The 18,671-nt window shown below is 46.5% G+C and overlaps 1 protein-coding gene across 1 annotated transcript in view; it reads left to right on the top strand.

Moving 5' to 3' along the window:
* The window catches only part of SPATS2L (spermatogenesis associated, serine rich 2 like), a 64,044-nt gene that overhangs the window by 6,091 nt on the left and 39,282 nt on the right, over positions 1-18,671 (top strand). The window contains exons 2-5 of the mRNA XM_015424330.1: positions 2,811-2,919; positions 10,875-10,996; positions 12,036-12,276; positions 18,001-18,198. Coding sequence (XP_015279816.1) covers positions 2,811-2,919; positions 10,875-10,996; positions 12,036-12,276; positions 18,001-18,198 — 670 coding nt within the window. The remainder of the gene's footprint in view (positions 1-2,810; positions 2,920-10,874; positions 10,997-12,035; positions 12,277-18,000; positions 18,199-18,671) is intronic.

The following is an 18,671-nucleotide window of genomic DNA, read 5'->3' as shown; positions in this document are numbered from 1 at the left end:
CTCCTCCTCCTCCTCCTCCTCCTTCTTCTTCTTCTTCTTCTTCTTCTTCTTCTTCTTCTTCTTCTTCTTCTTATTTTTTTGCTGTCAAGTCACATCTGGTTCATGGTGACCCCCTTTGGGTTTTCAAGGCAAGAGATGATCAGAGGTGGTTGCCTGCCTCTGTGCCACAGCCTTTGACTCCCCTGGTGGTCTCCCATCCAAGTGCTAACCAGGGCTGGTCCTGCTTAGCTTCTGAGGTCTGATGAGATTGGGCTAGCCTGGGCCATATCCAGGTCAGGGCAAGAGACATTCAGAGGTGATTTGCAACCCTACTCTTCCTTGGTGGTCGCCAGGGCTATTTTGGGGCAGGAACGCACAGGGACAGAGTTCCAGCTGGCTTCAGCGTTGGCCACACTCACTACAGCCAAAACCTCTGCGTGCCTGGAGAGTGACCCCCCCCCCGGCGACTCCAAGGCGGGCCGGCCAGGGAGGGCTCTGGAAAGGGCTGGCTTGCCGGGGCTTCCCACAGCCATGGGGCACCCGGGCAAGCCAGGGGGGGCTTGCTCGGGCTCCCCACAGCCGCGGGGAGCCTGGGCAAGCCAAGGGAGGGCATGGGGTGTGGCCTAATATGCTAATGAGCTGCACTGTCAGGGGTGTGACCTAATATGCTAATACGTTTCTGCTGTTGGGTGTGGCTAATTATGCTAATGAGTTCCTGCTGGGCTTTTTCTACAAAAAAAGCCCTGGTTGTCGCCCATCCAAGTCCTAACCAGGGGTGATCCTGGTTAGCTTCTGAGATCTGAGAAAATCAGGACAGCCTGGGCTATCCATATCAGGGCATATAACATGCTAGGAGAAACATAATCACAGGCATTACAGCTGGATAGCTGAATGAAAGCAGGGGAATAGGAGCCAGGGTGCATCTAATTTTGTCGGAATGCCTAACATGAAATTGCTGCTCCATCGGACTCGAAATGTCAAAAACATCTCTAGGCTGGAACGATGTTTAGATATTCACAGCTGCGCCTGTATACAATTGTCTGAAACCAGTTCTGCCTTAACAAGTGGCCTGGAGGACACACATAAATGGAAATGTCAGCATCAATTTTGGTTGGGAAGCGGGGAAGTTAGTTATTGCCAAGAGAGAGAACACTGCAGCTAAGACCAACGCGAACGAATCAGTTATCAAAAGGGATGCAGCTAATTTTCATTTATTATTTGCACTTTTAAAAATATTGTTGTAAATTAACGCAGCAGGCGGCATTTCTACAAACACTCCTATCCTGCAGTTATTGTATGTAACACTGCAGGAGGAAAATCTTGGGGAAATCTCATTTTAGAACAGCGCACTCAGCATCTTATTGCACAATTCAGACAGCCATTGTCCAATTAAAAAAATTCAGCACAGTTCCATGCTTCTTACAGGGAACAGAAGGAAAAAAAGAAGCAGGGATTAGTTCAAGCAGTAAATCTCCATTGACTTCAGACACTAAATCGGCAACCGCTGTTCTGGCTTAATGAATTATGACCAGTATTTGACATAGATGTAGTCTGAGTGTTCTGTGCTTCCGAATCGAGGTTTGTCTGTGGTGTAGCCTTGTTTTCCTACCCCTAGGCAAAATAACACTTTTCTAGTTATTTGAAACAGCTATAGAACCCCTCAGCCTGTGTGCCTACAGTGGAGAGATAAAAACACCACGTACCTGTCGAGGTATTGAACTAAGACAATGTAAACAGGGAACATTTGTGAATTCAGCTTCGACTTCGCATTTGGGGAGGGGCTGTGGCTCACTGGCAGCAGATCTGCTTGGCACGCAGAAGGTCCCAGGTTCAATCCCCGGCATCTCCAGTTAAACAGAATCAGGGAAGAGGTGATGTGAAAGACCTCCTCCTGAGACCCTGGAGAGCTACTGCCAGTCTTAGGGTGTGTCCACACAGGCAGGTTCCTGCGGTAGTATCCCGTAGAGAAAAAAGCCGCTGGAGTTAGGTGCGCTTCACAGCATTCACACCGGTCCTGCAGCGCCGGCTGCATCGGGTACCCGGCCTATGAGGGCCGGTTGACATCGCTACCACACCACCAGCACGGAGCCATGGCTGATGCGCCCCTCTGATTGGTTGGGTTGCTGAAAACGGCATACTGCTGTGCTGGAAATGGGATGGCCGTTCACACGCCCCCTGTGCTTCCGTGGCACGCCCGGCTGATTAGATGCCGGAAGAGCCGCCATGGAAGCGCCTTACCCGGGAAACCATCAGATTTCCCTGGTAGCTTTTTAAACCGACGGGGAGTCGTTCTACCACAAGGTTTATTTATTTATTTATTTTATTATATTTATACCCTGCCCTCCCCGCAAACGGGCTCAGGGCGTGGGGACGGATGGCTGTCGGGTGCCAGATGTGTGCGTCTGATCATGCTGATTTGATCCGGAGGGGAGGAGTGACTGTGTCGGGGCAAACTGCCCGTGTGATCACAGCCTCAGTAGACAATATAAGGCAGCTTCATGTGTTCATTGTGGAAAAGAACAGAGGCTGTGTTCAAATGTATAAATAAGGTAAGAACACTGCAAGATTTGTCAGTACTTCATTGAGGCTAGAACAGAGTCCAGTGCCTGATTCTCTGTCTGTGTGACCCAGGAGTTTGCAACCGACAGTGGGAGCAGAATATGGTTCCTGCATCCGTCTTCCGAAACCGCTTCCTCAGACGGCACAGTTAAAATGATCTGGTTACTCTGTGCAAAGCTGCCGGCCATTTGTATACAGTACCTGGCAGTTTTGCAGTGGCGTTTCCTGTGTTTTAATTCGCCTGTGCAGGTCTCTCTCTCTCTTCTTTACAGATCAATGCAGTGCGGTCCGTTGTCCCTAACAAAAGCAACAATGAAATAGTGCTTGTGCTACAGCAGTTTGATAACAACGTAGACAGAGCTGTGCAAGCTTTTATGGACGGTATGTACCCTTTACAAAGATGTCCCATGTTTCAGGAAATGACAGAATCCCAGATGGCTTATTGTCTGTGTACGGCTGTAATTCTCAAACTTTATGAAACGGGACCCCCTTCCAATGCTCGCTCTAAGCTGTGGAGTCTTGTGAGCAAGAATTCTACTTTGTGAGCTACCGGCATTAAAGGTGTGAGCGAGCGATTTGGCTACTGCAGAAATTAGCTTGCTCTGGAGCCAGCCTTCCTGAGCTAAGACAAAAATGTGTGAGCTGGAGGCTAAAAAACTGTGAGCTAGCTCACACTAACTCAGCTTAGAGGGAACACTGCCCCCTTCTAAACTTGTTCTACTTTCCAGGGATCATTTGTAAAGAAATTCCATGCTTGCTTTCCCCTTCCTCAACATAAAAAGTAAGAATTGGACTCCAGTTAACACTGACTGAAGAAGTTTATGGTTTCGTTGTGGGGTGTTGTTTTTTTTTTAGTATTCATAAGTATGTAGCATTTTGTGGCCGTTTTGTACATTATGTGCAAAGGCAAACCCAAATTTGCCATCAAGCTGCCCAGAATTTCTGTTCAAGTTTACCTAGTTCCATCTCCTCCTTCCTGGGTGAGTGACCAACCAGAGAGAAAATTGATTGATTGATTGGATTTCTACCCCACCCTTCCAGCCAAAGCCGGCTCAAAATCACAACCTGCTTTGGGGTTCTTAGAATCGGTGAGCCAGTTTGGGGTTCTGATCCACAAAATTGAGAACCACTGGTATATCGGAAATGAAAACTATTGATGCATCGTGCTAAAATGTGAATGTCCTGCTTTTCCAAAGGATATAATGCTGTCCTCGTTAGCTTAATCTAAGGTTTTGTCCGAACCCTGCCAGTGCTCATTTCCGTTTCATCCTCCTTAGCAGACGGTGTTACCCAGCGTGTGCCAGTACCAACAAACCTCATATACATTGGGGCAACATAAACAGACTTAGTGCAGTTCTACTTGTTCAAGATCTTGTGCAACACCTAGTGCTTTTCTCTCTATAATAATAATATTATAGTGCCCAGAAATTTGTATCACGGTCCCTTATGCAAGCAGGAACACAAGTGGGATACAATTAAGTTCGACCTCACACAAGTGGCTGCCATAGGCTTTTTCTTGTAGCACCAGCAGAAATTTTGTGCTGGATCCAACCCACTGCATGCAGCTGTAGGAGGCTACTGCATAGAGATGGGTTGTAGCATTGGGGTTTTGGCCGATCATCTTCTCTCCTTTCCTTTTCTGCTACTTGTTTCTTCTGGTGTTTCCCCAGTCAGGTTTGCGATAGATGTGTATGTAGGTATGTAAATATACATGTGTGTTGTCTGTGCTTCACATATGTTGGAGGGTAAGACATAGAGCTGCCCTTAATTTGGGACCTTGGGGGTGGCAGTGCATTTCTCTACAAAGAGTGTAGTGTAGTGCTTAGATCAATTAATGGCTTAGCAGACATGGTGAAGAAATTGGCAGCAGACCATGGAATTAATCTCATGTTTCCTTTTCATGTCTCCTCTAACGCTTGGGAATGAATTCCCCATACAGACCAGCCTTAATTGTGGCTTAGCACATTGCAGTTAACCAAAGTTAATGCTAACCAGATTACCTCTTAGCCCAAAGCTATCATGTCAGACTCTGGTTAATGTATGGGAGTGTTCTATGGGTTACTTCTGTGCTGTCACAGTAAACACGCACTGTCATCAGTACATCTTTTTAAGGCGTATTCATTCTCCAGCTAAGCTTTTGACTCATTGATTAAATAGTCTTAAATCCAAACTTAATTGGTTTGGGTATTAAGCTGGATAGTCAGATAGTCCAAAACTACCAAATATACAACTTCTCTTGTATACAGTGAACAAAAATATAAATTGAAATGCCAAGCATTTGACCAGGTCACTCAGCGATGAAGAGGATTCCCCCATCCCTGTGACCCTTAACTTGTTCCCCACTATGGGGCACCCACTAAAGCTTGTGCTTCCTATCCTTGGCTCTCTTGGTCCGCTCTCATGGGGCTGGCCTTGATGCCAGCAAGGTCATAACTCTGGCTTCTTCCTGTCCCTGACATGTGACTCTGGTGTCATGTGTTTGCCCAAGTTTGGAAAGGCTGAAGAACACTGCTGCAGTACACTTCACAATAACGTTACAATTACAACTAGCAATAAGCAGCAGGGTATGTTCGTGTGACGAACAGGTTAAGTTCCGCCTCTCCCTAAGAGCGGCCAATGAGAGCTGATGGAATGCCGGTGAGACAGTTGAAAACAGCCGTTAGTTCAGTTGGGAGTGAGTTTGGCTCAGTGAAGTTGTGGAGAAGAGCAGCTTAATGCTGACTGAAGAAAAAGTCACCTTGTAACAAAGAACCCCAAATGCTCAGATAGGGAAAATAGTTCAAAGGTGCAATTGAAAAGCAACTTTGTAACATCCACCTGAACTACTCCAATGTTATGTTCAAACCAGAAATAAAAGTTAACTCCTTGTTCATTTAACCCTGTGAGCTGTTTGTTTCAAGGAAAGAAGCACACGCATAAACAAAGATATTGGCCTCAGTATAAATGTGTATATCAGGGTATGGATAAATGGCAACAGCGTGTGAATGAAACAAGTGTTTGAGTCCCCAACTGCAATAGTTCTGTGCAGTGTCTGAGTGAAGGGTGATTATTAAAGAGGACTGGGCTACTTTGCTTGGTGATGTCTCTGTGGGTGAGAGAGAGAGGACATGGGATGTGAAATGGTCATGGCTCCTTGTATATTTTAAAAGAGGCAAGACAGGTGGTGAAGTGTAACTGTCTGACCTACCTGTAACACCAAACCTGTGGGACAGAAGTTGTGGAAGGTGGCAGGCAGTCTGAGCGAGTGAAAAAGGCCACTGCAGTTTGGTTATAAAAAGGACCATGTTTCTCCTTCCTGAGGGCAAGGAAATCTAGTCCAGCCCCTCTCTACCTGACGAGTTTTCTGTTGGAAATATGTGCGTGTTGCATGGTCTAATTCAGTCATTATAGAGTTAATCTGTTTACCTGGTGTGCTATTGTTTAGACTGACCTGGAAGGGAAATCTGGCTCAGAGCCAATGGGGTAAAGGCCCAGGAAATCTAAGTCTGTTTAGTCACAATCATTGGTTAATGCATTCAGGTGATTTCCTTCTAGGGGTCAAGAAGAATAAGAATCTCCATTGCTGCTGTTGCTGTTGTTGTTGTGAGACCGTGTGCTTGGTCTGTCCTATAGCTGTAGAGATGTAGCCTTAGGTCTTTGTTATTTTGTAGCTTTTCCTGTGTACCCTTCCCTTAGAAATAAAGATTTTTACACAGAAAGAAATGCCTCCTCTCCAGTGAAGCAAAGACCCTTTGCAAACTTTGAATATCTGAGTATTTTTGCCAATTTTTCCAACATTTTCATCATGTGTTTCTGTGTCTGTTAGCCTACAAACACCTGAGTAATGACTGACACATGCACTACCCATTGAGGGTTAATTGAATGTAGGTCCCTCCATGCAGCTTTATGTCTTTGGCATAAGTTGAGTTGATCCAGTCATGACCTTCCATTACAATGTCACACATAAATCACTGTCAGCTTTCATATAGTAGTGAGCTGTACAAATACAGCCAGGAGAAGGTTTTTTTTTTAAAAAAAAAATCCCCCACATCAATCTTCAGTGTCCGTGGAAGAACAAGTGTTTTTGTTTTTACAAATCTTCTAAAAAACCTCTACAGAACCAATTTGACAAGCATTGAAAGAATTCCATAGAAAAGCCCCTACCATGGAAAAGTCTGTGCTCCTTGAGGTTGTCAGCATAGCCTCTGAAGGCTACCCAGAGAAAAGTGTGCTGCGTTCACTCCACTCTCCTGCATAAATCCGCAGATGTCTCTATGCTCTGTAATTAACTAGGCTCCTAAACGGCTGTCGTCCAAAGCTGTCTGCAGACAGCTGTGCAGGTAGCAAACAGTTACGATTTCAAGACACGGGAGCCAAAGGAAACAAAATGCGCCATATGGTGTCCTAAATCATGATTTGCTATGGCTGTGGTCACACTGGCAGCTTGGTCCGATATGGTGCCGCCTGTAATTGTACCGGTTTAAAGTGGTGCAGGGGATATCATCCAGACAGCACACCCTCCTGCCCCACACAGACATCCTGTGGTCAAGCATCCACATTACTGCAGTGCCTCAGCCACAGAGTGCGCTACCTGGTCGTTTTTCAAAGTGCATATTTATTTATTATTTGCATGTATATCCCGCCCATCCTGCGGGCGGGCTCAGGGTGGGTAACATCATTGAGATAAACATAATTTCAATTTAAAACATTAAAACACAATAAAACATTATAACAATTAAAACAATGGGTACAGCTTGGAAGAACATAAGTTGGCTATAAAGTTCTGGCCTGATGGTACAATGGGTTAAAGGCCCGTTGTCGGTGGTCAGCAGACAGGTGACAGACGGGTGACAGCAACCTCAGGGAGGCCATAGATGGGCGCCCGCTGCCTCAACCATAGGCTCAATTCAAAAAAACCTCACTAGGAGCAGGAACAGGTCTGTGAGATAGACTGCCAAATCTGTTCTGCACATGCTCCCCTGCATTCCCCTGCATGCTCCCCATGCGCAATGAATGCGTGGGGAACCAAAAACGCCACTTGTGATGTGGTGCCTTTTTAACTTGGCTCCAAGTCGTCCTACAACGGGATGAGTATGCTGAGGGAACGCCTGACAGATGTGGCTGTGTGACTGCCCATTTGATCCAGAGGGGAGGGGTGGCTGTGTTGGGCCAAACTGCTCATGTAATCGCAGCCTATGTCTTCCCTGCTCTCCAGTGTGGTAGACATAGGTTGATAGGACCCGGATACCACTGCACAGTAAGAATTCTCACACAGTAAGAATAAAAACTCAGATATTACCAAACCCGTATGTTCTCTCAAGAGCACTACGATAGTACTGGATTCACATCTCGTTATTGCATGCAGAACACCATGGCTGCCCTCGGAAGAGATCCAGAGAAAGTCTCTCTCTGATGCAGGTGACAAAGAGTGGGGAGAGGCCGTGGGCTTCCCCGACACGTCTGGCTGGCTTTCTGTTGGAAGCAGGGTGCTATCTCAATCCGTGTTCCCTCTAAGTATAGTTAGTGTGAGGTAGCTCACAGTTTTTTGGCCTCCGGCTCACACATTTTTGTCTCAGCTCAGGAAGGGAGGGCTCCAGAGCAAACTACTTTATGCAGCAGCCCAATCGCTCGCTCACAACTTTAATGTCAGTAGCTCACAAAGTAGAATTTTTGCTCACAAGACTCCACCGCTTAGAGGGAGCGTTGGTCTCAGTGAACCTTTCAGTCTGATTTAACAGGACAGTCTTTTTGTTTTTTTAATATTTATATTAATTTTTGTAAATAATGTTAACATTGCTATAACAAGTATTTACATAACTGCTAAGAAGTGAATATAGCACAATGTATAAACTATAACTTAACAGCTCTTATACATACAGGGTACGTTTTCAATTTTCGGAGATGTATTTATTCTGTCTGATGTAGCTAAGTATTTTACCTCCTTGAAAATATATATTAAACTAGAACAATAAATAAATAAATGAAACAAAAGAGAACAGAAAAGAAAAGAATTTCAAAGCTGTAATACAAACTTTCAGTCTTTAAATCCATTTGTGATAGTGTGTCCAATCAGAAGAGATGAATTGTTTTTTGTTCTTCTGCATGCCAGATGTGCCAGACATTTAAATGGCGTGTTACCTCATGTGGTCTACATGGATGTATGCTGGACAGTTGTTTGTGTGTCGCTTCCCAAGTTGGCACAGGATTAACTAGCTAAAATGGAACGGAAGCACCTTCCTTTCCCTGCATCTTTTTCTTAGGAGTTGTTGACTTAGGGTTTTAACATCTGGCTTGAGATATTTATTTATTCATTTATTGGATTTATATCCTGCCCTCCCCTCAAGCGGGCTTCTGACCTCTATAAGTTTAGGATCTGTGACACAGGGAAACAGACAGACAGGCTTACTGAGTAGAATATGACATGCACAAACGCCGTCGGAATGACACCAGCAGTGCCAAAACACTACCCGATGGTACGGTAAAGGTTCCCTTGCTCAAAAGCCAGTTGAATCCGACTCTAGGGTTGCAGTGCTCATCTCTGTTTCAAAGCCGAAGAGCCAGCGCTGTCCGAAGACGTTTCCGTGGTCATGTGGCTGGCATGACTAAACACCAAGGCGCACGGAACGCTGTTACCTTCCCACCGAAGCGGTACCTATTTATCTACTTGCAATTTCTTGCTTTCGAACTGCTAGGTTGGCAGGAGCTGGACTAGAGACGGGAGCTTACCCCATCTTGCGGCACCCGGGTCTTGAACTGCTGAACTACTGACCTTCCACAGCCTGCAGTTCAGCGTCTTAACCACTTGAGCCACCGCAGCTCCTTGATGCTACAGTGCCTTCAACCAAATGCAAATACTCCAGACACCCACCAACGTATGCATTTGGTATCACCCAGAGACAGAGGACAGAGGAATTAGAGAAGGAAAGTAGAAGAGAAAGAGGTGGCTTGATTGCCTGCCTCTGCCAACACAACCCTGGTATTCCTTAGAGGTCTCCCATCCAAGTACTCGCCAGGGCCGGCCTTGCTTAGCTTCTGTGACCTGACGAGATTGGGCTTGCCTGGAATATCCAGGTCAGGGCCTTCTCCAAGACCTTTCTGAGACTTACACAGTGAGGGATCTCCACCTTTGCACATCAGTAAAATGTTTGGATTTGACAAATTTTCTCAGGATTCAGAAGCATGAGCCCACAAAGATGGTGTGTGCGTGTGCGGCACAGGAAATTTTTCTCTCCATAACTTGTAGCTTGGATGAGTTGTGGACAACGTTTCAGTAAATGCTGCTGTTTCCTGTGTTGTCGTCCCCCCCCCAATGCCCTTCGTGATGGGCTTCCACTTTTTCTATGGCTGCAATCCCAGCACACCCAGATGGATTTTCATATCAGCTGGAAGTTCTTCTTATATAGGGCATAAATAGGCAACAGATTCTAACAAGTGTCTTAACTCTGAACATTGTATTTGTAGAATGGGGTCTTCGTACATATCTATCTAACGGTCCTAATCAGGGGTCATTTCCTAGAAAAAGAGGTGCAGGAGTTCATTTGCATAACTCATTTGCATATGCCGCACCCCCTGACATGCGGCTGCAGGCCACCTGGAGACGATCGGGCAGGGAACCCAGGCATCTTCAGAATGCCTTTCTTTCCCTTCCCCAGATGGAAAATTTAAATCCCCCCCTTTCCTGAGTTTCTCCGCAAAAGCTGCGGAGAGGCTCAGGGGAAAAGGGGGGCATGTCTGCCCGCCTGCCTTTCCCCTCCCGAGCCAAACCGCCTGGGCTTGTTACTCCCAGAACCCCATTCTGGGTCATTCCCCCTCGAAATGACCCCTGGTCCTCATCACTACACAGGAATAATTTTGTTCTTAAAAAAGAACATAGCTGTTCAATTCCCATGCAGCATCTCTCCCCCTCCTACTGTGGACTTCTGTTCTCTCTAAAATTGTTGCCCGTGGGTTGATAGATCCCCAGGAATTTGGTGGTCCAAGTGGGGGGCTGCAGTGCTTGGGAGGCAAGATGAAGAATCAGTGAAAATTGCTTTCTTTCGCTTGTGCCTATCACAAAGAAAAAAGACGCTGAGGCGGATCCAAACCGTAATCTGCCCTGATATATTTGCTGCTTCCAAAAATACCTTCAGTGAAAGAGAAGGAAGAAATAGAATTGACAAGCAATTAGCGCCAGTGTAGCTTATGGTTTCCCACTATGGGAAGCACCAAATTACTGCCCTACGGCTTGCCCCGACGGTGCCAAATGGCAAGTGTCCAGCGGAGAAAAATAAAACCCAGCTGAACGCGGCATCCAACTGCATATGTATTAAAGTCCAAAATTCAGTTTGCTGTGCATGTTGGTTGTGTGTTCCCAAGAGTACTTTTGAAAGAGTACAGGCAGCCTTTCCACTTCAAGCAAACAGATACTTACATGCATCAAAGGAAATACGTCTTCCTAAGTTCTTTGGCTGCATCTGAAAATCTGCTCTCCGCTCGCCCAGTAGGATTTTCCTCCCGTTGACATGTGTTATCTTCAAGGTGATCTAGCGCTTCCTTTTCTGTGCGCCTTTACAAACTCTTCTGACATGGGAGGATATTTTGTTTAGAGTTCAAAACAGCAAAATCAGCTTCAAGAGGGAATTGAATAAACATATGGAGCAGAGGTCCATCAGTGGATATTAGCCACAAGGTATAGGTAGGACAGGAGCTGCGGTGGCTCAAGTGGTTAAGACGCTGAACTGCAGGCTGTGGAAGGTCAGTAGTTCAGCAGTTCGAGACCCGAGTGCCGCATGACGGAATGAGCTCCTGTCTCTATTTCCAGTTCCTGCCAACCTGGCAGTTCGAAAGCAAGAAATTGCAAGTAGATAAATAGGTACCACTTCGGTGGGAAGGTAACAGCGTTCCGTGCGCCTTGGTGTTTAGTCATGCCGGCCACATGACCACAGAAACGTCTTTGGACAGCGCTGGCTCTTCGGCTTTGAAACGGAGAGGAGCACCGCAAACCTAGAGTCAGATTCGACTGGCTTTTGAGCAAGGGAACCTTTACCTTTACCTATAGGTAGGACACTCTGTCTGGGGCAAGGGATGCTCTACATTCTTGGTGCTTGGGGGGGGGGAGACACAACAGTGGGAGGGCTTCTAGTGTCCTGGCCCCACTGCTGGACCTCCTGATGGCACATGGTATTTTTTGGCCACTGTGTGACAGAGTGTTGGACTGGATGGGCTATTGGCCTGATCCAACATGGGCTTCTCTTATGTTCTTATGTCCTTAAAATTGCCAAAATACTATTTCCTTTTTTAAAATGCCATTGCTGCTTCTATTAAAATGCCGAATCTTCATGGCTGAATGCATCTTTTATGTTATTCTTTCCCCCCCTAGATGGGGCCCATAATACACTACATCATGGTTAAGACACATTACTACACAGAATATAACTTACACTGTGGATTGGAAATGAAAGCGCGGAGCTTGTTATTCCTGTTCTAAGACGACCAGCACCTAACGATGCCTCTGTCCTTGAAATCTTTCTTCTCTGCAGAACAGCAAAAGGAAAAGAAGCAAATCTAAGCAGCATCACTACAGCAAAGATATGAAAGATAAAGGCGACGAGGCGGAAAAGGTGTCTCTGGAGTCCCCAGAACTGCACACCTGCCGTCTGAATGGCTGCGATAAGGAACCGTTTCCCAGCAAATCTGCCAATGAAAAATCTAAAGTGGTTCCTCAAGAGGAGAAGAGCTTGGAATGCAAAGATATGGGAGAGGCAAAACCAGAAATCGTAGGTCAGTGCACTTCAGAAAGGGCATGTGTGCTTCAGTCAGGCCTGTAGCTATAGTGGGGCTTTGGGGGGCTCTGCCTACTTTCTGAAAGGCACAGCCCCACAAGAATTTCTCCTATAAATGCTTTTTCCGATCATTTAAAAATATTTTTAAAGGCCTGCGCCCCTTTAAGCAGAGTGGGGTGCTGTAGTTGACTAATTCCCGCACTGAGCAAGGGGGTTGGAGTAGGTGACCTCTACGATCCCTTCTAACACTGGTCTCCTTTAAGAGAGTTTTTCTGCCTAAGTGTTAGCTTTCTGGACTATAGGAGTCATCACCCCCACCTGCTTGTTATCAGGATGGTTGCTTAGGCTGGCAGAAGTGATTAACTTGCAGCAGCTGAGAACTGTCATCTCAAGTGGTTAACAGCTTGCCTTTTAGAGATCTATCCTGGTAACAGCTTTCTCATGGGTAAATTGCTTTTCTTTCTGCACTGAGAACTTCGGCCCCACCAGGAAAAAAATCGCCCCACAAGTCACAAAATCCTGGCTACGGGCCTGGCTCCAGTGCAGTGTTCCCTCTAAGCTGAGTTAGTGTGAGCTAGCTCACAGTTTCTTAGCCTCCAGCTCACACCTTTTTGCCTTAGCTCAGGAAGGGATGGCTCCAGAGCAAAGTAATTTATGCGGCAGCCAAATCGCTCGCTCACAACTTTAATGCCAGTGGCTCACAAAGTAGAATTTTTGCTCACAAAGTAGAATTTTTGCTCACAAGCTCCACAGCTTAGAGGGAGCATTGCTTCAGATCCCGGTAAATCGTTCTGATGATGATTGCCAGGGTAGAGACAGCTGTTTGCTGTATTCGCTTTGACATATGGGGTCAGTTTGGCACAGTAGTTAGTGTGTCATAGGCTCTCAGCCCCACCTACCTCACAGGGTGCCTGTTGTGGGGAGCGGCGGTAAGCCGCTCTGAGACTCTGAGTGAAGGACGGGGCATAAATCCAATCTCCTCCTCCTCTTCTTCTTCCCAAAATTGGCCCTCTCTGGCAACACTGTCCTGAGCCAGTTTGATGTAGTGGTTAAGAGTGCACGCTACAATCTGGGAGAACCGGGTGTGATTCCCCACTCCTCCACATGCAGCTGTTGGTGTGACCTTGGGTCAGTCACAAGTTCTTTCAGCGCTGTTCTCAAGAGCAGTCCTGGAAAGAGCTCTCTCAGCCCCACCTACCTCACAGGGTGTCTGTTGTGGGGAGGGGAAGGAAAAGGAGTTTGTAAGCCCCTCTGAGGCTCCTTCAGGTAGTGAAGGGCAGGGTATAAATCCAATCTCCGCTTTACTTCTGTGATCACATGAGTAGTTTGGCCCAACACAGCCACTCCTCCCCTCCAAATCAAATGGGCGCAGTCACACAGCCACATCTGTCAGGTGTACCCCCAGCATACTCATCCCATCATAGGACAACTTGGAGCTGGGTTAAAAAGGCACCACATCACAAGTGGTGTTTTTGGTTCCCTGCACATTCATTGCGAATGGCCGGATGTCTGAATATGGTGGGGCATGCGTGGAACAGGTTTGGCAGTCTGAACCTGCAAACCCACCGCTAGGGGTTTTTTTTTAGTTTTTGCTTATATGCACATGTGCGCTCATGTACACTTATGCACGCGCATGTATGCACATATGGGTGCATGCATTTTGGAAAATTTCCAGGCAGTGCACTCCATGGCTGAGGTGCTGCAGTGATGTGGATGCTTGACCATGGGACGTCTGCGTGGGTAACCCACCGCAGGGTGTGCTGTCTGGATGGTATGCCCCGCAATTAGAGGTGGCACCATATCGCACCAAGCCTCCAGTGTGACCACAGCCATAGTGGGATCTGGGAGACCCCATTTCAGATCCCCAGTTGCTTGGTGGCCTCAGGTCATTCACACTCTTGATGCCTGTCCTACTTTGTAAGGCTGTTGTGAGGATAAAATGAGAGAACTAAGGAAGAACTTCCTAACAGTTAGAGCGTGAACAGGTTCCCTCGGGAGGTGGGGGACTCTCCTCCTTTGGAAGTTTTCAAACAGAGGCTAGATGGCCATCGGACAGCAATGCTGATTCTGTGAACTTGGGCAGATCACGAGAAGGGAGGACAGGAAGGGTTGCCTCAGTGCTTAGTTCTCGTGGCCCTGTCTTACATGCCCAGGGAAATGCTGATCGCCGCTTTTGGATCAGGAAGCAATTTTTCTCCAGGCCAGTTTGGCCAGGGATCCTGGAGGTTTTTTGTCATCTTCTAGGCATGGAGCTGCGGTGGCTCAAGTGGTTAAGATGCTGAACTGCAGGCTGTGAAAGGTCAGTAGTTCAGCAGTTCGAGACCCGGGTGCCGCATGACGGAGTGAGCTCCCGTCTCTAGTTCCAGCTCCTGCCAACCTAGCAGTTCGAAAGCAAGAAATTGCAAGTAGATAAATAGGTACCACTTTGGTGGGAAGGTAACAGCGTTCCGTGCGCCTTGGTGTTTAGTCATGCCGGCCACATGACCATGGAAACGTCTTCTGACAGCGCTGGCTCTTCGGCTTTGAAACGGAGATGAGCACCGCAACCCTAGAGTCAGATTCGACTGGCTTTCGAGCAAGGGAACCTTTACCTTTACCTTTAGGCATGGAACAGGGGTCACTGGGGATGTGGGGTGGGGAGGTATTTGTGGATTTCCTGCATTGTGCAGGGGGTTGGACTAGACGACCCTGGAAGTCCCTTCCAACTTGATGATTCTATGTCAACTCTATGCAAAGAGAGTAGATTCCTCCTCTAGTTTGGTGTCATGGTTAAGTGGGTGGACTCTAATCTGGGAGAACTGGGTTTGATTCCCCACTCCTCCACTTGCACCTGCTGGATGACCTTGGGCAAGCCATAGTTCTGGCACAGCTGTTCTTGAAAAGAGCATTTTCTGTCAGAGCTCTCTCAGCCTCACCTACCTCACAGGGTGTCTGTTGTGTGGGGGGGGAGGGAAAGGAAATTGTAAGCCGCTCTGAGACTCCTTTGGGTAGTGAAGGGCAGGGTATAAATCCAATCTCTTCTCTTCTTCTTCTCTATAAGCATGCTGACAATACATACCTATCCTGGGGGCTTTATAGATAGGTGGGATGAAATGTGCTTAAACAGCTTTCATTTAGATATACTTATAAGATTCCTGTGTAGATTTGTTTGCACATGTGCAGTTTCTGAACTTTTGGAGACACTAGATCAATAACTCCAATGTTCTTGTCCTTAAATCTTAAGCATGCACAAATACATGAACAGACTTTCTTGGGAGCCTCTTTTTTAATGTCTGAAGACCTTCTCTGCAAAATCATCTTTAAAGGTTTATATTGAATAAATACCAGCCCCGAAACAAATTTCCTTGATGCTTAAAGAGGGCTTTGAAGGTGCTGCCAACTTCTGGCTGACTTATATTATCCTAGCAGAACACAGCAGCCATGCATAACTCTGGTATCGTAAAGAAATCCTGCCCTAAAAGATGTAAGGGGGGAAAACCCACGCCCTAGTTGGGTGCAGCTCGCCAGCAGTCAACCATCCCACATGACAAAGATCCAAGAGCTGCTTTTCAAAAAAAGCACATAAATATGCCAGCATCTCAAATCCTTCCAAAACTATGCATAGAGCTGAAGTCTTGTGGTAGAGAACTACAAAGGATGTATTCAAGGCTGTTTACGGAGATATAGATCAAATGATAAAAAGCAGAGACATGACTTCAAGAGGGGCAGGCAAGATAGCAGTGTAGCCGATTGTTTTATTTTGTCTCATCAACCTATTAGGTCAGTAGTTCAGTTCTCTGTGGGAAACCTGTTGATATCAGACCACCTTCCTCTTTTTTTTAATTACAAGGATGAATGGTTACCTGCCTCTACAAATACGGAAGGATTTATACAATTATGACTCTGGGCATGTTAAAAAGGGGGAAGGAGGTGGCAATCTCTTTTTGGACCAAACGCTGGGGGAAAATTGCATCGTCTACCTATGAAGATTTTAGTGTGCTGCCAAACCAGTGCAGGAAGAGCCTGTATACCATTGGTGACTGTGCAGGTCTGGGAGGTGATGATGGGCACAAGCCATGCTTGTTGCCTTCTCCTGCACTGTTAAACACCTGTAGGAGGCCTATGAGCCGGTTATGGGAAGAGAGTAAGGGGGAAGGAGGTGGCAATCTCTTTTTTGGACCAAACGCTGGGGGGAAATTGCATCGTCTACCTATGCAGATTTTAGTGTGCTGCCAAACCGGTGCAGGAAGAGCCTGTAAACCATTGGTGACTGTGCAGGTCTGGGAGGTGATGATGGGCACAAGCCATGCTTGTTGCCTTCTCCTGCACTGTTGGCCCCAGCAGCACTACCATGGCCTTTTGCCATGGGGCTGAGAGAACTCTTTTGAGGACTGCTTGTGAGAGAACAGTTCTGAGAGAACTTATGACTGACCCAAGGTCACACCAGCAGCTGCACATGGAGGAGTGGGGAATCAACCCCGGTTCTCCCAGATTGGAGTCTGCGCTCCTAACCACTACACCAGACTTGAGAGGAGAGCGATGTAAGCCACTGTGGGTCCCTGTTGGGGTGAAAGGGAGGGTATGTAAATGAAGTAAATAAAGCTGAAAGAATCCAGATCAGCTTTTGTCCACAACCCACAACACTCCCACTGTGCTGCCATTTTCCCTTTCCTACACAGCACCTTGTGGCTGTTAGCGGTACAGCTGGCCATGATGAGTTTCACCAGAAGCCACGAGAACTGTGGGAGGGGGAATTATTTATTCATTTATTTATTCGATTTCTACCCCGCCCTCCCCGCTTACATAAAAATCAAGATAGATAAAACAGAACATTTATAAAACCATTAACAAGGTGCTAGTATGCCGTATTGCACAAATGGTGGCAATGCACAGTTATCACATCAATCGTAGTGGGTACAGTCAGCAGTGATTTTAGGACTATTGTCTCGGTCCAACGCTGGTTTCAATTTATGCCGGCGAGGCGCAGGTTTCCAATGATGGCTCCAAGCATAGGGTCTCAGGCCTGTATCCAACTACCGTGTTTCCCCGAAAGTAAGACATCCCCCGAAAATAAGACCTACTTACAGTTTTGCCTCTTGCTGAAATATAAGACATACCGTGAAAATAAGACTTAGTGCATCTTTGGGAGCAAAAATTAATATAAGACACTGTCTTATTTTCGGGAAAACACGGTATTAGGTGTGGCTCCTCGGTCGAATGCCTGGTGGAAGAGCTCCGTCTTGCAGGCGGATGCTGTTTAGATGCAGAGGTGCTGTTTTTACAGACATACATGATGATAATGTTAGGTACATATTGACGCAGACATGTACACTGCCTCTTCTCAGTCTATTGTGTGGGCATGGAATGTTGTAATGATTAGTGAGATGTCGTGACTGGTAATGCATGAAAAATAAAAGCCCTCCCATTTTGCGGTCTTGCTATCCACAGGGCCTTCCAGACTGGTGAAAGTCTAGTGCTGTGCTAATTTCCTGGATGAGATACGCACCTAATCCACTCACTGTGGAAGTGTCAGTTGTCATCTTTCTTTTAGGTTGTTGTGAAACGCAGACACCGGTGCTGAATCATGGACATTTTGCAGTTCTTTCCCCTTTTGGCCTTTCATATTTCTTCTCTTGAGAAACAGCTATTCGTTTTGATTTCCTAAACTAATAACAGTGATTCTGTTATGGATCTTTGTACCGTCACTACTTGACAGTTTTCAATGTGTTTTTCCCCCCACCAGGACAAAAGGCAGAACTCAAGAAAATACTTCTAGAGGCCGATCGAAAATTTGTAAATAGCACGGAGCTCCCAGATGCATCATTGTCCTCTCAACCCCAGTGCAACATAGGCAGGCCGAAGTCAAAAACATCTGCCGTTAAGCCACCTTTATCTGCTTCCCATCTTGAAATAAAACCAGAAGATTCACTGAAGAAAAGAGGTAGACAAGATCAGTTGTCTGGCTAATGCAATCCCATGTACAGACCATAGTGTTTCTGAAACATTTATTAGTTTGGTGCAGTGGTTAAGAGCGCGCGGACACTAATCTGGGAGAACCAGGTTAGATTCCCCACTCCTCTACATGCAGCAGCTGGTGTGACCTTGGGTCAGTCATGAGTTCTTTCAGAGCTGTTCTCTCAAGGACAGTTCTCGGGAGAGCTCTCTCAGCCCCACCTACCTTCACAGGGTGTCTGTTGTGGGGAGGGGAAGGGACAGGAGATTGTAAAGTTTGTAAACTGCTCTGAGACTCCTTCCAGAAGTGAAGGGTGGGGTATAAATCCAATCTCCTCCTCCTCCTCCTCCTCCTCCTCCTCCTCCCCTTCTTCTTCTTCTTCTTCTTCTTCTTCTTCTTCTTCTTCTTCTTCTTCTTCTTCTTCTTCTTCTTCTTCTTCTTCTTCTTCTTCTTCTTCTTCT

This window comes from Gekko japonicus, unplaced genomic scaffold (assembly GCF_001447785.1).
Source record: "Gekko japonicus isolate JY-2015 unplaced genomic scaffold, Gekko_japonicus_V1.1 scaffold3001, whole genome shotgun sequence".
NCBI lineage: Eukaryota > Metazoa > Chordata > Lepidosauria > Squamata > Gekkonidae > Gekko > Gekko japonicus.
This window is presented reverse-complemented; position numbering and strand designations above follow the sequence as displayed.